General features: G+C 34.2%; 1 protein-coding gene across 3 annotated transcripts in view; it reads left to right on the top strand.

Moving 5' to 3' along the window:
* WRN (WRN RecQ like helicase) overlaps window positions 1-24,637 on the top strand; it is a 140,459-nt gene that overhangs the window by 82,098 nt on the left and 33,724 nt on the right. For all 3 annotated transcript variants that reach the window (XM_036894217.2, XM_036894219.2, XM_057505167.1), the window contains 6 exons: window positions 3,311-3,495; window positions 9,988-10,162; window positions 14,100-14,281; window positions 17,803-17,904; window positions 18,195-18,287; window positions 20,760-20,901. In XM_036894217.2, coding sequence (XP_036750112.2) covers window positions 3,311-3,495; window positions 9,988-10,162; window positions 14,100-14,281; window positions 17,803-17,904; window positions 18,195-18,287; window positions 20,760-20,901 — 879 coding nt within the window. The remainder of the gene's footprint in view (window positions 1-3,310; window positions 3,496-9,987; window positions 10,163-14,099; window positions 14,282-17,802; window positions 17,905-18,194; window positions 18,288-20,759; window positions 20,902-24,637) is intronic.

The raw sequence follows: 24,637 nt of genomic DNA on the forward strand, positions 1-24,637 counted from the left end.
AGTCCTAAATTTATAGTCACAAGATTAATATATATGTTGTTGCTTGTCTTAACACAACTTGGTACTCACTACCACAGAAACCAAGATTTTCCCATTTAAGAAATAAAAGTTGCATGAACTAAGAATTTGACAAAGTTAGGTGACAGTATAATTTATTGTCCAGACCATTTGTTGTAGGACATCAAAGGATGCAAAAGTATTAATTATGCTGTGATAACAGCATAAACTGGGAGTGTCCCAGCAGCGTAGGATTTATGGTTACTGTTCTTATAACCAGCCTTTGTGTTATTTTTAAACTTCACCTTAGTTAATAAATTTTAAATGTCATAAAGCACCACACACTTCTAAGAAAAGATTCTATGCATTTCTGCAGTGAAAGTCATAACCATTGTTTTGTAACTTTACTATATTTCCTTAACTTCATTCTGTTTCTAGTTGTTGGAAGCAACATTCTTCACTGTGACTTTCTGGGTGTTGAAGGCAAAGAATGAATTTACAGTGAGTTTTCACTGTTAGGTCACCAGAATAGGGAGTTTCTAGTGGCAAAGTGGGAATTTTTAAGTAAGAAGAGAGTCTAACATTATTTATCCATCTCCATGTCATGTTTTGATGAGATTCTGAGGCCAAGAGAAGCCAGCCCTTGCCAAGGTGAGTGGCAAGTCTGGGAGCAGTGCCCCTGTCTCGAGTTCTTGTATAGGAGTCTCTTCAGCTGTTGTAATAACAGCCTCAGTAGTAGCTGGAACTTCTGAGTACTAATCGTGTACCGTGCATTACGTCTTGCACATTGCATGTTGTTTCTTATTTGTTCATTACAGTGACTTTATGAGATTGTTGCTGTGACTATAGTAAATTTTTATGAGGAAACCAAAATTTAGAGAGTGAAATAACCAGCTCAGACTCTAACATCTAGTTGGTGGCAAAGGTATGGTTTGAACTCAGGGAACTGATTCTAAGCCAGATTTTTTTCACTGCTGTGCAGCTATTTTACTTGATTTTTCTGTTAACTTATTCAAGGGGTAACAGGTTTCATGCTTATTTCCTTATTTTCATAAATGCATTATCCTTCCACTCAACATTACATTGCTTAGAAACAGACCAAACCCTCTTTTCTCATGGTCCCTATCCTTCAAAGTTTCTATTTTATCTGCATATAGTTAAGCAAATATTTTATTAGTACCTTTATAAATGTTTTAGTAAAGAACTTAAGTTGCTGAAAATTGTTGTTGTGAGGGTGAGAACATGGATGTCCTTCGAATTGCTAATGTTTGAACTATCCGTATTCTCAGCCTTATGTTTGATATGGATATTTTTTCATTTTACACACACACACACACACACACACACACACACACACACATATGGCTTGATTAGAGAAACTAACTTTGTTGTAAATTGGCCTTTCACCTATAAATTCTTAGGCAGGCACTCTCTAAATTCAGAGGACGATCTGTAAGCCCCAAATCAGTGAAGTTACTTTGGAAGTTAAATAAAGTTAATTTTACACAATTTAAGGATAGAGAATTCAGAAATGCTGATTGCCTAGTCACACTGGTTTTGATGTACATTTTTTTCATTTAAAAAGCTACTTCCAAATATAATTGATTTTTTTTACATGAGCTTTGAGATAATTTTTAATTCCGTAAAGACACATTGATTATAAACAAGGTAGTTAGTAGTTTTTGATAAATTTTATCTTGTTTTTCAAATTCTGTAATTAATTTTTTTACAAATTTCATAGAAATTTTCACTTACATATAGGATAATTACGTAAACTGATTTGTGAGGTGGCTGCAGTATATCTGAAGGGCTGTTTGAGGATATTGTTTACTGTGTAATGGGTTAAAAGGAGAATTTTTTAAATTGAAGTATCGTTGATAGTCTTATATTGGTTTCGAATAGTACAACACAGTGGTTCAACACTTACCCCTATTATTAAATCCTCACCCCCACTAGTGTGGTTACTATCTGTCTACATAGAAAGGTGCTCCTAAATCATTGATTGTATTCTGCATGCTGCACTGCTATCCCTGTGGCTAACTTATAATATGATTGAGACTTTGTGCCCCTTTATACCTGTCACCCATCCCAACCTCTCCCCCATGGTAAACTAATCACTTTTTAGTGTCTGTGAATGTACTGCTCTTTTGTTTATTGTTTTGCCTTGTTTCTATATCCTAGAAATAAATGAAATCATATGGTATTTGTCTCTCTCTGGCTTATTTCACTGAGCATAATACCCTCTAGATCCATCCATGTTGTTGCTAATGGCAGGATTTCTTTTTTTCTTTATGACTGAGTAATATTCCATTGTGTATATGTACCACATCTCCTTTATCCATTCATCTGTTGATGGACACTTAGGTTGCTTCCATATCTTGTCTACTGTAAATAATGCGGTGATAAACAGAGGGGTGCCTATTTCTTAAAAAGAGTATTTTAAGAAAGTTGTATTCTCAGATACTGAAAAGCATGATTTGGGAGCAACTTTAAGACTTAGTCTATTTTTTCTGATTATGAAATTATAACAGAGTTGTTTATAAGTCCCTAAGATAATAGTGACAAAAATATGAACTCTAGTTTCAGGCATGTTATCCTACTTTTGAATTTCTGAAAGATAACATACTTACATTTTTCATGGAACCTGATGTGCCTCTTCCTTTGGCTGCTAATCCTCTTAAGGAATCTTTGCTAAACTGAAAATACAGCATGACTTGGTTGATCAAAGAATCAGTTAATAATAGATTTGATTTTATAAATTTTCTTCTATATCGTATGCCATGCTCAGCTTGGTAAAACTGGAGAGAGGTTATTCAGGTCATTGAGAGCTTTGCTTCTAGATCTGAGAATTTATAAACTAATATATTTAATACAGGAGACTTAATGAGTTATATAGTTAGATTTTTCAGGGTATGAAAGGGTTTATAGCCAGCGAATTACAGATTAATCACAAACAAGGCATAACATAACCCCCATTTATATCAGCACTATTATAAATTTAATAAAAAAATAATAAATGGACAGGTAGATAGCCAATAAGTGGTCTTAATAGGACAATGTGGATTGCATTTAGAAATCTTATGGAGTTAGTGTTTATTTAAATAATTTCCCATTAAAAAAATAAATATTCAGAAGGCTAGAAACAACTAATAGGAAGTTTTTTGTTGTTGTTGAAAAAAGAATAATTTTGAAGTTTCATTTTTAATACTGTTCCTCCTGAAGTTGTCTTCCAGTGTTTTTGTAAGCAGGCAGTAGAAATGCTGGGAATTAATGAGCTCTCTCGTTTTTGAAAGATCAATTTTGCTTCACTCAGGTTCCAATTGTTGCACTTACTGCCACTGCGAGTCCTTCCATCCGGGAAGATATTGTACATTGCTTAGGGCTGAAGAATCCTCAGATTACTTGTACTAGTTTTGATCGACCAAACCTGTATTTAGAAGTTGGACGAAAAACAGGAAATATCCTTCAGGATCTGAAGCAATTTCTTGTCCAAAAGAGGTGAGGATTTCATGGTTTACACGTTTTGGTAATGATTCCCTTCCTTTTTAAGTATTTATTTTATTTTTACTATTTCCTCTACTTCAAATTCTACTCAACTTTTTTTTTTATAACTCTGTTTAGCTTTGGTTCAAGTCAAATGATGGTCCATAATCAAGACAGTGACTGAGGAAGTGGTCTATTTTTGAAGGCAGGAGCTAATCCTAATATTTTTAGATGTCCACACTGTTGCTTGGACAGGATGTACGCTCTTAATAATTGACAAGGAAACAACAGAAACAGTCTTTAATCTGAATTCTATTTAGTTCACTCATTGTATGACTAATTTGAATATTAGAGAATTTTAAAAGTTGTCTTAATAGTAAACACCTTTGAGCCTGTATCACGTGCCCAGGGAGTATCCTAGGTGCTTTATGTCAGTAATCTAATTTAATCCTTCTGACTGCTCTGTAATCTACCTATTATTTTCATTTTACTGATAGAGAAACTGTCACTGGTACATTTATTTCCTGTTTATTGTGTTTGGAGACAATTTTTATGTATGCATAGATGCTTCCCTGAGCCTTATTCCCTGAGCTGTCTGCTCAGTGGAAAGCATATAATTTTCATGTTATGAAATGTGTTTTTAAGTCAGAATACATGGAAATAATGTTTGTCCCACCAGTACAAACACAAAACAAACCTAGGCAAATAGAGTTTAAAGAACACCATTGATGTTTTCTTTTTCAGAAAGAGTTGTAGAGAAAAGATCAGTCCTGGGTTAAGGAAACCCTATAGGAGGTCCTGTTCTTTAGGATGCATTTAAATGTAAAATTTGCTTGATTGTAAAATAGGCTTGATTTTCTTACATTCCTATTAAAACCAGAGTGTAATGAATATATTCTCAGTGTTCCCCCACTCTAGTGAGCTCTCCAAAGTGAGTGCTCATTGTGCTTCGCTTCCCTTCCATCCCGCAAGGAAAGCATTCTCTTGAGAAGGCTGTTTATTCTAGGCTAGTCTCCACAAAAAAGAATGATCAGATCTTTATTCTCCTAACCTTTGATGCTTTTCAGTCTGTTTATTCTCAGTCTCTATGATACTTTCCCCTAATAACCTTCTCCTTTTTGCAGCTGTTTGTGTTTAAAAAAAATTTATATATAGTTGACATATAATAATGTATTAGTTTGAGTTGTACAGTATTTTAATTGGGCATTTATACATTATGAAATGTTCACCCTGGTAAGTCTAGTGAGCATCTGTCACTACACCAAGTTATTGTTTATATTCCCTGTGCTCTACTTTACATCCCTGTGACTTATTTTATACTTGGAAGTGTGTACCTTTTTTCCCATTCACCTATTTTGCCTGTGTCCCAGTTCTGCTCCCCTCTGGGAACCACCAGTTTGTTCTTTGTATTAATAGTCTGTTTCTGTTTCTGTTTTTCTTTGTTTGTTTTGCTTTTTGGATTCTACGTATAAATGAAATCATACAGTATTGTCCTCTTCTGACTTATTTCACTTAGTGTACGTCCATCCATGTTGTTGCAAATGGCAAGATTTCATTCTTTTTTATGGTTGGGTAATATTATATGTATATATGTATGTACACACATATATACATATACACTTAGGTTGCTTCAATATCTTGGCTATTGTAAATAATCCTGCAGTGACATAGGGGTACACATATTTTTTCAAATTAGTATTTTTTTTTCTTTGGATAAATACCCAGAAGTGGATTGCTGGATTATATGGTAGTTCTGTTTTGAATATTTTGAGGAACCTCCATACTCCTTTCTATAGTGGCTGCATCAATTTACATTCTTGAAAACAGTGCACAAGGTTCCCTTTCCTTTACATCCTCACCAACACTCATTATTTCTTGTCTTTTGGATAGTGGCCATTCTAACAGGTGACAGGTGATATCTCATTGTGGTTTTGATTAACATTGCCCTGATGATAAGTGATGTTAACATTGCCCTGATGATAAGTGATGTTGAACATCTTTTTATTTGCCTGTTGGCCATCTGTATGTCTTCTTTGGAAAAATGTCTATTTAGGTCCTCTATTTTTTAGTTAGTTTTTTTTTTTTTTGGTGTTGTATGAGTTCTTTATGTATTTTGGATATTAACTCCTAATTGGATATATTGTTTGCTAAGATTCAGTAGCTTGCCTTTTTGTTTTATCGATGGCTTCTTGAATAGTACAAAAGCTTTTCAGTTTGATATAGTCCCAATTGTAATATTTTTGCTTCTCTTGCCCCTGCCTGAGGCGACAGATGCAAAAATACATTTCTAAGACCAATGTCTAAGAGTTTACTTTCTGTTTTCTTTTAGGAGTTTTATAGTTTCAGGTCTTACATTTACATCTTTAATCCATTTGGAATTTGTTTTTGAAAATGTTGTAAGAAAGTGATCCAGTTTCATTCTTTTGCATGTAGCTGCCCAGTTTTCTCACACCATTTATTGAGGATACTGTCTTTTTGCCATTGTAAATTCTTGCCTCCTTTGTCATAGGAATTGACCATTTAAGCATGAGCTTATTTCTGGGTTGTCTGTTCTGATCCCTTGATCTATGTGTTTGTTTTTGTGCCAGTACCATACTGTTTTGATTGCTATAGTTTTGTAGTATGATTTGAAACCAGGGAGCATGCATGATAACCTCCAGTTCTTTGTTCTCTGGCTATTTGGAGTCTTTTGTGATTATGTACATAATTTAGGATCATTTATTTTAGTTCTGTGAAAAATGCCATTGTTATTTTGATAGGGATTGCATTGAATCTATAGATAGCTTTGGGTAGATGGCCATTTTAACAATATCAATTCTTCTAATCCCTGAGCACAGTGTATCTTTCCATTTATTTATATTATCTTCAATTTCTTTCATCAGCAAGTTTTCAGAGTATGGCCCTACCTGTTGTTGATTTAATTTATTCTAGGTGTTTCTAGGGCTGGCTGAGAGGTCTGGTTTTAACTGTTGGGGGTGTGCTGGTGGGTGGGGTTGGACCCACCAACCCCCATGATAGTTTCTTTGTGGGGGTGCCATCATACCTACTGGTATGATGATGTGGGAGCTGCTTTGGAGGGGTGCCTCTAGGGGTGGGTCTACAAGGAAATGCTGGGGCAGGTTGAGCAAGACAGATGGAGAATATCGGAAGTGGTGTCCACAAGCACCTTGCCAGCTAGTACAAACAGGGTAAGAAAAATGGCACCCAGCAGTGCTTTTATTCCTCATGAACATTTCTACAGATTTCTGCCTCTCCAGCACACACCCTAGAGCTAGTCAATAAATGTCTTTCATGTATAACTCAGGTGCTTTTCAAACTGCTGCCTTCTGCTGGGTTTTGTAGCAAGTGTGTTTGTTTGCAGCCCCTTTAGGAGTGGAGTCTTGGTTCCCTGCAGCTCTCTGGCTCCCCGGTAGTGTAAGCCTTGGTGATTTTCAATGCCAGATGTTATGAGGGCTCTTCTTCCTCTGCAGGCCTGCATGGCAGGGGTGCCCTAGATGGGGCTTGAACCCCTCGCTCCTCAGTGAGGACCTCTGCACTGGTGATGTCCCTCCCACTTTTTGGTTTTGGTGCTGGGAGTGGGGGTGCCAACCAGACCGTGTCTGCCTCTCCTACCATTCTGGATATGGTGTTTTCTTTATATCCTTAGCTTGGAAGAGCTGTACTGTGAGTCTTCAGGTTGTTCTCAGAGACAGTTGCTCTCTCCAGGCATCCCTTAATTTATTTCATTTTGCTTTAATGTGCTTTGCAGATATTGTGTATTTTACAAATTAAAGGTCTGTGGCAACCCTGTGTGGGAGCACGTCTGTTGGCACCATTTTTGCAACGGCATCTTCTCCTTCTGTCTCTATGCCACATTATGTTAATTCTCGCAAAATCTCAGACTTTTTCATTATTTGTTAAGGCGATTTGTGCTCAGTGACTATGGCTTGCTAAAGGCTCAGATGATGGTTAATGGTTTTTGTAATAATGTGTTTTTTAATTAAAATATGTAGTTTTTCAGACATAATGCTATTATTATTGCACACTTACTGCTATAATGTAGACATAACTTATTGTACTGGGAAACCAAAAAAATTCGTTTGACTCTCTTTATTGCAGTGATCTGAAACCGAATTCCCAATTTCCTCCTCTTTTTGTTTTTTTGTGACATTGTGCCACCCTATCTTTCTGATTGTGTTCACTTACGGTATCTTATGTAAGTGTTTCCTTCCCACTCTTTCACATTAATTTTACTAATTGAGTCTTTATTACTTTTAAGTCCAATTTATTACAACCTCTCCTAACAGAACCTTCCTCCTCCTCATTGTGCCGTGTTCCATTCTCTACACGGTTTTCTGGCTTATCATCCATAAGCACATCCCTGAATCTTGCTGTTCCTTTCTGGTGGCTCCTCTGTCCTATGGACTAAAGACCAAACTTCTTAGCCTAACCTCTAAGAGCATCCAAAATTTTGATACTTAATGAGGCAGTGTTTTTTTTCTGAAAGTAAATCAAGAAAGATTTTGCACTTGTTTTCACCCTTCCAGAAAGGTTGCCAGGGAACCATGTAGAGTCAGCATGCTTTCTATAGATCTTAGGCAAGTGCATTTTCCCCTTAGTGGGCCATGAGACAGAGGGTAAGTAAGACTTCAGAGTAAACCTTTTGTTTCTGTTTTCTTCCCTTCCTTTAATTCTCCCAATTGATCAGTATTCACGTTTTCTATTCATTAAGCTAACATATTTTTCAAACTGTGACCTTACTTGTTTTCTGTATTCATGATATATTTAAATTAGATTGGCAAGCCTCTGTCACCTATCTAGATTAATAGTTAGATGAAGACAGATTTTTACCCCCCGCTCTCAGGAAATTGTTGTGAGGAAATAGCAGTCTTTAGAAAATTACTTGGCAAAGTAATGAACCCTATTGTAATAGGAATTTGTACTTCATTGATTTTTCTGCTGATAAGTTCAAGTATTTGTGGATTTTTTATTTTTTTAAATGTAAAAAGTGATGCATTGTCCGAACATCAATTTGAACAATACAGATGCATGTAAATTGAAGAGTACTTAGATCTTCTAATCCCATTACTCAGTTATCATCATTGTTGGTATTTTGACACATATCTTTCTAGACTTTTCTCTGAATCTATCTATACTGTGCAGGTAAGCACTCCCAGTTTTTGTTTTTGTTTATACAGAAATTGTTTCATAGTATATCTACTTTCTCTGAAATTTTTGCCTTTCATTTAAATTATCTTTGCTACCTTTCCATATATTGGGTTTTTTAAAATTAGGGCTTTGATGTATAGGGTACGAAATACATTTTGGTGAACAGTTATTTTTCTTTGAAACGTATTTTTTAAATGATACTTTTATACATAAAATTTTTTTGGTATGCTTTTCATACAGTTATCTACTCTGAATTTTTTATGTGGAACCCCATTTGGTCACTATCAAAAACTGTTTTAAGTAGATTATGAAGTAAGGTTCTTACAGTGAAATTACTGCCCAGTTTTTCCTTTGCGTTCAAGTTTTCAATGATTCTTGCAATAGTCCTTCTTAAAGGTTTAATATACATTTAATTTAAAAATGTTTGCTTAATATTTCATTGTTTGAGTGTACTTAATGATGAACATTTAGATTATTTTTCAGTATTATAGTTTTGCTATGAATATTTGTATATATGTGTCTTTTGGCAGGTATGTAAGTATATTTGTAAAATAGATTCCTAGTGAAATTGTATCAAAGGGTATATGCATTAAAAGTTAAATAAAAACTTTTCCTAAATCTAAAATAGTACATTCTTTTTATATTAAGTCAACATAAGTGAACATATTTATGTACATGAATAGGTTGAGGAATTAAATAAATGTTCTTTGGAAATCATTTACTCTTTCAATAAACAAGCACAGGTTTCTAAAACATTTTCTAACAGATGTTGTTTTCTATATTAGTCGTAGTCTGAAGATTACTAGTTAAATACTTCTTCAAACTATAAAAATCTTTTAATATTACAAGAAATTTCTTGCTTTTTTTAGTAAACTATAGAATTTTAATTTATGATCATAGGGGAATAAAAACAATATAAATTTTATCCACTGCTCTAGGTTAATGTTCACTCATCTTTCTTAGGTAAACGAAGACTAATTGTTATTCTAGTGCTTTGAATTTCCAAAAATATAAAAATTCCATTTCCAGTAGTTTATAAGTTTTAATCAAGGTTTCTGCTTAAATAGACACACTTGATATGGTGTTAACTGTAATTTAAACAAAAACTGGATCAAATGTGTATGGGGTTTAATAATTTAATTTATTTCCGCATTTGACTTTCCTTAATGTTTTAGATTTTTATGTTGTTAAATATATCATGGTTTTTCTTTGTGCTTTCTCCTTTTGATCTCTTACTAGAAAAAAAATTTAAATAAAATGAAATCAAATTAAAATTTTAAAAATAAAGGGAAAATTAAGATAAAACCAAACTGATGTACAATATATACATATTTGTCTTTTGTTCTTCTGTTTCTTTAGTTCTGCCTGGGAACTTGAAGGACCGACCATCATCTATTGTCCTTCCAGAAAAATGACAGAAAAAGTTACAGCTGAACTTAAGACCCTGAAGTTAGCCTGTGGAACATACCATGCAGGCATGCATATTAATTTAAGGAAAGAAGTTCATCATAAGTTCATGAGAGATGAAATTCAGGTGTGAAGTTCCATCATCATTACTCTCTATTCCATAGTGGAAACATATTTCTCCAATATTTGTTTACCAAATAAATCTTTATTGAATATCTTCTTTGTGTTGAGCATGAAGCAGTCCCGGTAGTAAAGGGGGAAGCAGGGGTATAATGTAGGAGGTAGAGAGGTGAACAAGTGATTGCAGACTAGTAGAAATAACAGGCTGTACCTATTGCTCAGGCGCACAGAGGAGGGAACGCTAGCTGGTAAAGGTAGGTTGTGTAATGGGCAATGTCCATCCAGGAGGAAGCAATTTGAGTAGAGTCTGAACAACTGAATAGCAGTTTGTCAAGTATGCAAGGCAAGTAGGCAGTGAGGGAAAAGGAATTGATTATTGATTCTAGGAAGAAGAACTAGTACGTGCAAAGTCACTGTGATACAAGAGTACATAGTGGGTTCAGGAAATTGTGAGTAGTTTGGGATGCTTGTAGAGAAAGAGTGTGGAGTAGGAATGGACAAAGTACAGGTGAAAAGGCAGGGTGTTAGAGAAAAGCCGAATGGGTTGGTTGGCCAGGTTCTAGAGGGCCTTCAAACTTGCAAAGAGGTGATGTGCTTCTTTTTTGAGACCACTTGAGCCTTAGAATTTTTTATTCAAATGAAATTTTATTGAATAGGTAAAACAGATTAAAGTAGAATGATCTTGTTGAAGTTATGTGAGGGAGAAAGGGGTCCAAGAGCATCCCTGTCTCCTGGGTAGTTCCTGTGAGCATTAGAATCCTGGTAACACAGAAGAGAGTTCAAAAACCATCATGACCAACTGTTCTGTGTTTTTGAGCAGGATAATAGTATTACAGAAACGTTATTCCAGCAGCGCTAAGTAGATTGATTTGAGAAAAACTGTGGAAAGGAAAGATATCAATGAAGTTATTGTAAAGTGTTCCAGCTGAGATTCCTGTATTGATTGGAATCATGTAATAGTTCCAGTCTGTCATGGTTGTAATCTTGGTTCAACAGGTATCATACAGAATATTCGAGATGTAAATTCAGGCCACATTCGTAGGTTTGAATCAGCAACTTTCTACTGTCAGCATCCTACCAACACTGCCACTGTGAGCCTGTGGAGAGTCCTCCTCTCAAGTTGAGATGAACTTATTCTTCTGCTTTGCATTTTCTGTCCAATTGGTCATCCATCCATTTACTCTCTATCCAGTGCTCCTTATTACCCATAATTGTTCTCCACCCCATTGTCTGAAAGTTCACTATGTGTTGTGTGCTGTAACGCATACCTGTTGTAAGTATCAGTTCTTTCCAAAGATAGGAACAGCTATGACAACTGCCTAGTTTTTACCCCAGTTCTTAAATATTTACATTTTTATTCTGTCATCTCAGGACCTTGAAAATCATTGGATAAAAATGATTAGTTTCTGCTTACTGAATCTTAATGATGAATATTGGAGTGATTAACTGACCAGTGGTTTCTTCTGTCTGTCTGGACATATTACCCATCATTTGTTTAGATAGAGATATCCCCGTTAGACAGAGATATTCACCCCCCTCCCCCCACCTGCACAGACTTTATCTCTGTTCTCTTGTGATAGGGACTTTGCTGGGTGCATCTGGTTTTCCTACCAGCATACAGCTTCATCAAACATCAGTGCTTTGAAATATGACTCTAAAAACCTCACAGTAATTGTATCTAATATCTAGAAGGGCATATGTATGTATGTGCTGCTGTATTTTCCCTTTCTGTGGCAGGATGTCACAAACTTCTGTCCACATTATGCAAAGTAGTAAATCAGTATTGATTGTGTCACCTAGGCCGACATCGGGTAGTTTTATCTGATAGCTGGCCCAGTGTACTCCTTCTTTGCCATTATAAATAGTTTAAAAGCTTCACATTTGCATTGAGAGTCCTCAGACACCTTCTCAAGATTATGAAAATACATTTCTTTATCTATATAGAATAGTCTGGTGCTCTTGGAATTGAATATTTGCTATTGAGTATTTATTGAGTGCCTACTGAATAGATCATGTACAGAATTGTAGACATTTACTCTCTTTTTTACAGCTGATTTTTACTTGAGTATGGACCTAAAAGTACAGCTGACATCCCTAGCTTACCTTCCTAGATTTTAATGTCTAGGATTCAGTGATACTTAGAATCTTAGTATTTCCTATTTTACACTTTTAGAGAACAAAATTTTCTTATTCATAATCAAATCTAACTACATTCAGATGTAGATTTGCATTTTAGTCTGTGACCATTCTTTTAATTCTGATTTTTATGTCCGTTTTTTTAATTTGCCTTTGTAAGATGGCTTGAATTCCTTCCCTTTCTGGAATGAGGTTGTGAATAAATTATTTGATAAATACCTATTTTCAACTGAGTTGATAAGGATATTTTGAAAATTAATGTCTGTAGAATAGGATGATCTCATCTAAAAACTATCAGATAATGAAAATTAGATCTAAATGTGTTCTCATCACACACATATGTGTACACACACAACACATACCTACACACACACACACACACACACACACATACACACACACACACCACAAATAGTAACTGTGAGGTAGTGATCACTTCGCAATATATATGTATATCAAATCATCACATTTTACATTTATACAATATTATATGTCAATTGTATCTCAATAAGGCTGGAAAAAACAAAGAAATTACATAACAAAAGAAAATTAGAATTATGTTGCTCATTCATTCTTAAATATAACAAAATGGTCTGATGTTACTCAAAGCTTTTTCTTAATACATTTTCGTTTCTATTACTTGTTTATTTCTCAACATTTTTATACTTCCTTTTATTTGTTCAGCATTTTCTTTTTTCTTTCCTTCTTTCTTATTTTGCTACTGTTGGTTCATCTTAACAGGTGTTTTAATGACACTTTAGTTTTTTTTTTTTAATGGCACTTTAGTTTCATCAGTCATGCACACACATGGTTTGAAGAACCAAAATAGTTACCAGTGCTTAGAGTGGAAAGCATCAACCCCTCATTCCTTCCCCACTTCTCTTTGCCTCTCCCAACTCTTGTTGTTTATTCTGTTGGTGTTTACTACTCTGTATCTTGTAATAATTTGTTTATACTGCTACTTCTTAGTTTCTTATATATTTGTCTAATCATTTTAGGCATTATCTGTTGCATTCCCTCTGAAAGATAAAAGTGTAACTATAGCACCTCCCTTCCTGCCCTTCTCCTCCATCCATGTATTTCTAGGCCTCTTTCCTCCTAACATTACTATCATAATTTTGGATAGATCATCTACATTCAAATATTATATATTTATGTAATTATTTCTCTGTAAATGCTTTTTTATCTCCATGCCATGTAGTATACTCCAGTTACTTTTCTTGCACATCTTCTTTTATTCTTTCTGTTAATACTTTCAAAAATTGTGTTGGTTTTTTGTGTTCTTATAAAAAATTCTTCCCTAAAATTTCCTCCAGTCATGTGAATCTCATCCCAGTTATGCATACATATTAGATATTCTACCAATTTTATCCTTTTGCAGATGCAGAGATAAATTCATGTTCCATTTTTATGATCTGTAATGAGAAGCTTTCCTCCAGCTTATAAAAATGGTAGAAAATATTAAGATACTGTGCAGTCCAGTACAGACTCTTGAAACTTCAGATTAACACAAAAATCTCATTTGATAGAATAAAATATTTTAAAGAGTCTTTTATGTGTGTTGTGCTTTTAAGTGTTCAGAGAAACTACTTTATTTGCTGTTTTTTATAGAAAGGGAGAAGAAATCCTACTTTATGGTCACCAATCCTTAATCTGTAAACTGGGCAGATGATCTCTTAATCTGTAAGTGATTGGTCGAAATTAAAGTTTCAGTCATGCCTAGGACTTTAGCTAATGATTCTTATCAAAGGAAAAAAATACAAGATTTTAGTAGGTAAATGTCAAACTATGTTGTTGTTTATTCTTAGTGTGTCATAGCTACCATAGCTTTTGGAATGGGCATTAATAAAGCTGACATTCGCAAAGTCATTCATTATGGTGCTCCTAAGGAAATGGAATCATACTACCAGGAGATTGGTAGAGCTGGCCGTGATGGACTCCAAAGTTCTTGTCACCTACTCTGGGCTCCAGCAGACATTAACTTAAACAGGTAAAAACATTTTTCCTTTCATCCTTGCAGATAAGCCTTGAAAGTATTTGAGGCTGCACCCAAAATTTCAATTAATGTTGGTAAGTGCATTTAAACCCAAACCAAAACAGGACATCCAGTAAGAACATTTGTGGTACGTGTTGCCCCATAGAGAAAGTGACCTAGTTACAGCCACACCTCGTTTCCTGTGAGGGATTAATTAACTAAATCAGAACTACACTGGGAATGTAACAGATCCAGTGGAATGTTTTTCTAATATTGTGCATCTATGAGCTGTTTTTGTTTCCTCATGTCCTCTTAAGTTTTAACATGTTTTCAGCCGAAATTCCTTCAGATACCATTTGTTTTGTTACTGGCTCTTTCTTTCTTGGCGATAGTGGTGCTCATTCCAGATGACCTCCACCAGTCCCTGCCTGGTTGTCTTCACCATGTGTTTCCTGTTCTCTGAAGGCAGGCCAGCTGTCCTTGACTGAGTAATCATATTGCACTGTACTGATTGACAGCCATGAAAAAGTATTAAGTGTTCAGTGTTAAACACGGGAAAATCTAGTCTACTTAAGTACTAAACAAGTTTTCGTTAGGGTGTAAGTTCTTTGAGATTATATTGGAAAGGAAAACTTCATCTTCCAAAAATGTTAGGGGCAGTTTAGTAGCTGATTCCCTTATCCATAGTGGGGAAAAAGCTCAGGAAACAAACATATGTGGTAAGTGATGGGCCTCCAAGGTGAGGTATTTTCAAAATACACCTCCATGTAGCTGAATGCATTGACTCTTAAGTGGACATATTAGCCCATTCTGTTAAAATGATGAGAATGTTTATCTCATACAGTCATACAGTTTTTATTTTTATTCACCACTCGGCCATTTTATTTTGTTTTGTTTTTGAGTGCCCACCATGTTCCAAGCATTATGCTCTGTGTTGGGATTCAATGACAAATAAAAGCAGATACTGAACCTGTTTTTATAGAGGCTACAGTATAATGAATGGCAGACCTTGAGCACAGAATCACTCAACTATGAATACATTTGAGTTCACATTACTTTTTGTGTTTGAAAATCTCAATTAAAAATTTTTAAATCGATCCTTCAAATATGTGTAAAGTTGTGACTGTGTTAAGTGCTATGAAGGGAAGTTGCGTTGAATAGTGAGAATATAATGAGGCATGTGTTTACCAAGTTTTAAAAAGTTAAGGTAAGTCTTTCCTCAGGAAACGATAGGGAAAATTGAGATCTGAAGAAGAATTGGGATTAATTAGGTAAAAATGTTTGCTATAGATTTTAAGCTCTTCCTTTGAAGAGTACCCAGTAGCTTTTGTTCCCTAACATAGTCAGTAAAACCATCCTCTTCAGTAGAACAATTATTGTTTTCCTTAGGATATGTAAAGCTTTTTATAAATTAATTTAAAATAATTGGGCTAGAATATAGGTCTGCATGCTACTATTAAATATGAGATTGTATCAAATATATGTTAATTCTTACCAGTTCTGATTTTTTTCATTTTTTTAATTAAGGTATCATTGATATACAATCTTATGAAGGTTTCACATGAGCAACATTGTGGTTTCAACATTCACCCATATTATCAAGTCTCCCCTCTGATTTTATTTGTGCATTATGCTAAATGTGCTGAAGACTTAACAGCCCATCTTAATATTGTGGCTTTGCAGCTTCATCAACAGACACAGTTCCTGTTTATCTGAGTCTCAAATACATTTTAAATGGTTATCTCATTAAGATTTAACAGGAAGCAGCCATGATTGGTAACCCAATAGCGGTGCTAGAAAACACGTACTTGAATTTTAGTATAGAGAGGTTGTTCTTTGCATCCATCCTAAGGAGAGTAAAACTGTAGGCTTAATCAGGATAAAAAAGAATTCATCAAGGGTTGAGGACAGATCTGTGTCATCCTTGTGACAAACCTGTTATAAAAAAATTAAGTTTTAGAATAAATTGAGTTGTTCATTCTCAACTGAAAAGGTCACTGTAATTCACAAAAATTTTAGTCTATCCTGTATTAGAACGCTATAACTGAGAGAAGAAACATATCCACTCATCAGTATAAATAAGTCATTTCATACTTATTGTAGAAGCCATACCACTGGCAAAGTCTCAATGTCTCCATTTGCTGTTATTTCACACAGTCAAGCCCAATAGTTATTGTAATCTTTTTTAAAGGGAATAATTTGCAAATTGATCTCAATAAACTTTCTACTGTTTCTGATTTCTATTATATTGCTTTTAGAACTTTTTTGAACTTGTTTTTATTCTGTGGAATATTGTACTTTAACTATTGTAATAGTTCCAGAAGAAGAATAAAATACTCATTTAATTTGCTGTTTAGAGAATTGTCATTTTACGTTTCAAATTTGTTACTGACACTGAAAAGATGTGTTATATATAGATAGGTCATCTGAAGCAAATAGAAGGGAGGATCTAGTTCTTAGATTTGTTTTCTTTGCTTTTTCTGAGGAGAAGGTGAGCTAAACAAACAAAGCGAAAAAGCAAGTAATTTTTAGCTGCTGAGCTAAGAAAAATGAGATTAGATGGTTCCCGTGGGAGTCAGCAGCTGGAGGAGACTTTCAGGGAAGTTCTGTGGGAGGGCCTGGTGGTCGGCGGAGCCAAATGATAAGGATGATTTTGAAGAAGAGGTCATTTGTGTGTTCAGACTTTCCAGAACTCACTCAGCTGGATTCCCGGTTGGTGTCACCCTTGAGAATTGTACTGAGGTATTTTTATCAGGTGAAAGGTTGGACAGTCAAAATGGTGTTTGAGGTCTGTTTCGATGAAAATTTTGGAAGGATGTGTAAAGATATGTGGGAGATTATTATCTGATATCTGATATTCATGGAATTTCTTCACAGAAGACTAGAATTAACAGTCAGAATGAACATGTCTTTAGAGTTCTTTAACAAAATTAACTAAATTCGGGTTACGTCGGGGTGGGCGAAATCAGTTATAATTGTTTGGGGACGGAACTTAATTCTGATACTTTGCTGGTGTCCTGTAATGTCGTCTTGTAATGCAAAGGGATAGTTTTAGAGGGCTGAGAAGTCCTCTGAAGAGCTAATAGGGATGCAGACTCATATTTGGCCATTAGCCTCTTGTATTCATTACATAGGTGCTTTCAGTTCTTATATAAAATAAGCACAATAAAAAATAACCTTTTACTGGGAAAAGGTAAAAATACATATGTAGTGGAAAAAGGAGTTAAAAAACATGTAGCAAATAAACCAAAATGAGAAAAATTCCAGGTTTATAATAATTTTTCAAAGGCAGCTAAAAATTTGATGCTTGGATAAAGGTAGAATTCTTTGAAAAGTAATTTTCATAAAAATCAGAAAAATGCTTGAGTCTTATGGGAGACATTGACTAGAAAGGGACACAGTAACTTTCTGGGATGATAAAAGATTATTTATCTTTATAAGGGTGTGGTTGTTACAGGTTATAGAAAGTAAACAGTAGTAAATAACAAAATTATGAATGCAATTTTATGTATTCCTGTGATATTTTTAATTGTCAGGCACCTCCTTAGTGAGATACACAACGAAAAGTTTCGATTATACAAATTAAAGATGATGGCAAAGATGGAAACATACCTTCATTCCAGCAGGTGTAGGCGACAGTATGTATTCTTTATTTTATATCAATTAGTGACATGAGTTTATGGATGGTGCTCTTTTAAGAAGAAAGTTTTGCAAAATAATTAGAAATATTTAGAAGCAATATTTTGTTGGTGTTACATATGTGCTAAATTTATTTAAGGTAACTTTCTTTGTGCCTTAGTAAACTGAAGCCAAATAAAGAGGTCCCAGATGAATCAATTAATGATGATTGCTCCTCATTATTTTTAGCAATGAATTTAACATGTACATTTTTGTTCTTTTATTTAATTTTAAATTTTCTCTTGGGTAGAATCATCCTGTCTCATTTTGAAGACAAACAACTACGAAAGGCCTCTGTGGGTATTATGGGAACTGAAAAATGCTGTGATAATTGCAGGTCCAGGTAAAAATTTCTTCTTCTAGATGGACTTCCCAAAAGTCTTTATTTTGTTTCTTTTCAAATAACTTTAGATCCAATTTTTGTTGAATGATATGTATTCCAGTTTTTAAAAAAATTAATGAATTTATTTAAATACAAGACAAAGCAAACAATATTGGCATATTGTGCTTTAGGCTTGATATATCAATAGTTACATTAAATGCAAAAGGTCTGAAAACACCATTCAAAGGCAGACATTGTTAGAATTGGTTTAAAAAATATGATGCAACTATATACTGTCCATAAGAAATCCACTACAGGTATATTACATAAGTAGATTAAAAATAAAAGGGTAAAAATTATATACCATAAAACACTAATCAAAAGCTGGAGTTATTTTAATATTGGACAATGGAGACTTTGGAAAAAGAATTTTACCAACATGATAATAAAAGGGTCATTTTACCAATGTATCAGTCAAGGTTCTCCAGAGAAACACACACACATATATACACATAGATAAACAGTAAATAAAAGGAGACTGATTTTTAAGGAATTGGCTCCTGCATTTGTAGGGATTAGCAAATCTGAAATCTGACATCTGGCAGTCTGGAAAATGGGGGAGAATTTCTATGTCAACAGTTACGAGTCACAACTTGTCTTGCAGCAGACCTTGGTCTTTGTTCTTTAAGGCCTTCATATGATTGAATGAGAACCACTCACATTATCAAGGGTAATGTCCCTTACTTAAAATCAACTGATTGTAAATGTTAATCCCATCTATGAAATACTTTTATAGCAAACATCTAGTTTAATGTTTGACCAAACAACTGGGTACCATAGCCTCACTAAATTTGATATATCATATCAAAGAACACATAATCTTAAATGTGTATATACTTAAAAGAACTGATGGAATGAAAGGAGAAAGAAATTCACAAATCCAGTTGGTGACTTCAACATCTTTCTGAGTAATTAATAGAAAATTAGTAAAAAGAAGAAATGAATAGGACTATCAACAAACTGGGTCTTATTAACTTTTATAAAAAATTCAACAATAGCAGAATACATATTCTTTTCAGGTACAGATGGAACATTCACATAGACCATATTATGGGTTCTGAAACACACCTTAACAAATATTTAAAAGAATTGTACTCATACAGGCTATATTGTTTTGCTATAACGGAATTAAACTAGAAATCAATATCAGAACTAGTAAAGTCTTCAAACACTGGGAAATTAAATAACACAGTATCAAATAATCCATGAGTTAAAGGGTAAGTCTCAAGGTAAATCAGAAAATATTTTGAAGTGAATGAAATGGAAATATAAAATGTAGGGCATGCAGTTAAAGCAATACTAAGAAGGAAATTTAGAGCATTAAATACTTACCATAGAAAAAAGGTTTCAGATCAGTAATTAAGACTCTATCTTAAGTGTCAAATAAGAGCAAACTAAAAATAGAAGAAAGTAAAGTAGAGAAGAGCATAAATCAATGAAATGGAAAACAGGATACTAAACTCAAGAGAAAACCAGTTAACTCAAAAGCTCCTTCTTTGAAAAGTTCAATAAAATTGATAGAGACTTCTAACAAGAAAAAAAAGGAGACATAGGTATCAGGATGAAAGAAGAATTGCACTGTAGGCCCAACAGACATTAAAAGGCTGAGGAAGCACTAAATAACTCAGTGCACATCCATTCAGTAATGGATGAAATGGACCAATTCCTTGATCACTCAAACTAGGAAAACTCACCCACAGTGAAATCGATAACCTGAATAGTCCTACAACTGTTAAAGAAATTGGATGAGACCCTTGTTAAAAACCTCTGAAAACAAAATTCCCTGGCTCAAATGGTTTCAGTGGCAAATTCTACCAAACATTTAAAAGGAGAAATAATGCCAATTCTACATATGATTCTATTTATACATTCTCTCAAACACAAGCCTATTCTATAGGGTTGAAGAAAAGATCAGTGGTTGCCAGAGACGGGTATGGTTTCAAAGGAATAACACAAGGAACTATTGTCTTGTGATGGATTTGTTGTGTGTCCTGATTGTAGTGGTGGTGGTTTAATGAATCTGTGCAAATGAATAATCAGCGGATGTGCTTAAATTTGTAGAGTTTCACACACACAATTTAACTGCATATTAATTGAAAAAAAAGAAAGAAATAGTATACCTAGTTAACTGTGTACCTAGGTGTGGTAACTGTATTACTGTTAGGCAAAAGAAGTATTCTCAGAGGTGGAGATGTTCTCTATTTGGTGATAATTGGTTTTTTTGCCAAGAGGACAGAATTGTTCTATGCATGTGAAACAAACAAACAAAACCCTACAAATACATAAAGCACAAATTGGCCCAATAGCTTGAAGAAATCAACAAAAAAGAGTGATACAATTTTTAGTTATTGGTAAAAGCAATGAAACAAGTGATAAGCTGTAGGATGGTATCACGTCTTGGCTAAGCTTTCTAACATATTTTTTTAAATTCAGATTGTATCATTGCCTTTCCATTGATGACTCAGAAGATATGTCACAGGACTTTGGTCAACAAGCATTCCAGCTCTTATCTGCTGTGAGCATCTTAGGAGAAAAGTTTGGAATTGGGGTTCCAATTTTATTTCTCAGAGGATCTGTAAGTATATCCGTGAATCACCTTTGTAGTTCTTCTTTTACTCCTGTTACAGTAAACAAAGGTTTACTGTATTACAGTTGTAGCTTTGGCTTTAGATGAGCTTTTAGAAACTCAGGGAATCGTGTTAACTTCCAGTTAAGCATGGCAATCATTACTTCTGACAAAACCTGCGTGTATTACATCCACTGCTGTTTTCATGTTCCAAGCTGATGCTCATCTTTGCCCCTCAGTCTGGAAGCACTGTTATTAGTTTATTACATTGCAGGTAGATGAATCCCTAGCCTGGTTTTTACTTAGGATAATTAAGAAAAGTTAACTTTCATTGTGTCAAGGGACAAGCAGAAAAAAATTGTGTAGTTTGGTGCCTTAAAAAGTAGTAAATTCTTTGAGCAAAACTTTAATTTTAGTGATTACTTATAAGTGCCTAAGTTCTGTAACAGTATTTATTTGGCAGTATATTTTTTCTTTTCCTTCCATTCTGTTTTTTTATCAAAGGCTTAAAATTCCAAGAAAGTTTTTTTGTTTTTGTTTTTTTTACTTTACCAGTGAAAGTCGATTCAGCTGCCATTTTTTTGTTTTTTTCTTCTTTGGGGTGATTAGTGTGCCAACATTATGCTAACAATTGCAGGTACAATATGCATAAGTCATGGCCCTTATAATTAAAGAGGTTTTCTGTAGTTCTTTTATTTATATGATTTTACCCCTAATTCCTTAAGCAAAGCTAAGCTTTTTATATTGATATAAGTTCAATAAACCAAAAGTGGGAGACAGAATCCTTTCAAATATGTGTATTTAGTAAAAACATGTAAAAGTAGAAATTAAAATTCTCGCTTTGTATGTAGAATTTCAAAATAATTTAGGTAAGCAATTTGTTAAATACTCAAATGCTTCATGTAAATATTTACTTTCTGAATTTTGATTTTGGTTAGAAAGGAACATTAAATTAGTTGTGAAATATTTTTAATGAAATACATTGAAAACATGCCAACTTTTCAGATACTGATTTTTTAAAAATTCCAAGTGGAGTTTTAAATTTTGCTTTCAAATCACAAGTTTAACTAGAAATTTAATAATTGTGAAGCCTCAAAACTTGGTCTTAGCCTCTACGAGTGCTACTATTTTATTATAAAAAAAATTTAAGTTGCAAGGGATATGTTAAATATAATTGAGATCTATGAAAATGTCTTCTGTCTCTGTCATCTTCAAAACCTGTGTATCCCAGTTGAATGTATAATTTATAAAAATTGTCCCTGTACTAATTTGGTATAATCCAGTAGTATCCAATATCAACAGCAAGTGTAAGTGGGCTCCTAGACAAACTTGAACTGGTCACAGAGGGATCAAATTTCACCTATTATTTGAAAACCAAGTCAGACCGCTTATACTGACAGTCTCTTCTGGGAGCCCTCAAATTAAGAAGTTTATTCTTTGTGAAATTTTATACCACCCTTGCTAGCTAAAGGTGTAAAACTTTTTTAAAAGTACCACTTAATAAGAATTTATAGACCTTAACTACAGTACAAATAAGGCAAGTTTTTTTCCCCCTCCATTTCAGTGACCTTAGTATCTACTGGGATGCTATTTTAGAAATTGTAATTCCTTTGGGAATTTAGTAAGTTGTCTGCCTTAACTAATTTAGGAAAAATTAATATCTTTGTAGATAATTTTGATCTGTACGATCTTAAACTGGAAACTCTTGGAGTGTATTTAAAGAGATAATATTTGTATGTATATATATATATATATATATATATATATATATATATATATATATATATATATATATATAAAACAAATGTAACTTCAGCAGCACATGATTCTCCTTTCTTAGACAAGATTTTCTTAAGTAGTATAAACCCATCTAGATATTTGTGAATGGAGTTTAAAATTTTGCTTTTCAGCTACAAGCTTAGTTAGAAATTGAATAGTAGAAATGTTGCCTAAAGAACTTTGTTTTGTTTTAGCTGTCTAAAGAGCTCACCCCATAAATATCTTTAAGCACTCTATGAGTAAGTGCTAAGAGATACATTTATCCTCATTTTATAGATTGGAAAGCAGAAACATAGTCATTAATATGTATAACCAGGAGATTAGTGAAGCCTCTTTCCTAATCACATTTTTAAAGTGCTAACTAAGCCTTATCATGTCTCTAGAATTAGATAACACTTTTGATAAAAGATGTTTGACTATGGGCAGCCACTGGAAAACTGTTGGTAGTTTTAATCACCCTTTATAATTTTCTATCTGTCTATCAGGAGAGGGTATCCATCTCATTTTCCAGATAAGCTAGTTTGTCTGATTGAAAAATATTCCTAGAGATAATTATTGTTACTTTATCTTTTGATTTTATTTTGCACTGAGAATAGTGCTCCAGAAATGACTATTAAGCCCTCAAGTGGCAGCTGTGAGCTTCTTTGGCCTATAGAAAGTGGCAAAGAGACAAAAGAAAATGAAATTCGTTAAAATATAAACAGAAAGTAGGGGTTTGTTTTATACTTTAAGAACACAGGGTTTAAAATGTCTTGAGTTAGCATTCATCACTAATTTTTCCACTGTGTGAGGTACTCTACTGTTCTGTGGGGAACCCCAAGCTGAATTAGATGAGACTTTCAATCTAGAATGGAAGGTGCTAGTTGGGAGGAGAGAAGTGTGGTGTAACGTGAAGGACACACGACAGCTGTAGGTAAAGTGTGAAGTTCGAAGAGAGAGTGCTTGTTAACAGCTGGGAAATTAGTCTTTGTGACGGTGTCACTGGAGCTCTGTATTTTGGGGCAGTACAGTAGTAGAGTTTGACATTTAGAGACCGAGTGTGGGGAGAAGCGTCGGTGGGAATGCGGCATTCCCAGCAAAAAGAATTACCACAAAAAGCAATTGTGATTTTTAAAGAAGTTAATTTCGGGGGAGTGGCAGTCTTACTTGTTTTCTCTATGAGATAATGTTGCAAAGATTTTTTGTTAACACAAAGTGGTAATTTGAGTCCTGTGCTCTCATCAGTCTGTGCTCTTTATTCTAACACATACCATCAATTAGTAGGTTTCCATATCCCTTGATATACCACTTTGGTGCTCTTTATTTTCTCAACTTGATTTTTAAAGGAAAAGAATGAGATGATAATTTCCCTTTTTGAGTGTATCCCATAGAATTATAACCATTAGAGCAAAAAGACTGTTCGACCTGTTACCTTAATTGACAGTGTCAACTGACAATTGATACTGTGTCCCAGAAAGATAAATGACCTGCCCAAGGTCGTACTGTTACTTTGTGCCAGCATCAGGATGAGCAAGCAGCTTTCCTGATTGTGATTCTAATGCTTTTCTATTTATTATGCAGTTCACATGCTGTTCTAAATTATTATTTTTTAGGTTGAATGATCTAGAGATACTGGAATGAAAGTTTGTAATTGAAAAGGGATGTGTGTGTAAAATTGTGCCCTCCTTAAAAACCACTGCCCCAAACCCTATATCAACTTTCTGCTTATGGTGATCACCATGGAAACAAGACTATAAATTTATTCACACAGTACACAGTTTTCACAGTGATTACTCATCATGAGGAGAAGGGGCAGTTACTCCCTACTGATTAGAAAAAAACGTCATTCTTCATACTAGAGTGTTCATTCCCTTTAGGTTTTTTTCTGCTTATGAAAAGAAAGGCTTGAGGAATGATTTTCAGTGTCCAGGTTGCTAGTAAATACTAGTTAGGCAACTTAATACCTTTAGTTACTAGTCTGCAAGTG

The sequence above is a fragment of the Manis pentadactyla genome, chromosome 7 (assembly GCF_030020395.1).
Source record: "Manis pentadactyla isolate mManPen7 chromosome 7, mManPen7.hap1, whole genome shotgun sequence".
Taxonomy (NCBI): Eukaryota; Metazoa; Chordata; class Mammalia; order Pholidota; family Manidae; genus Manis; species Manis pentadactyla.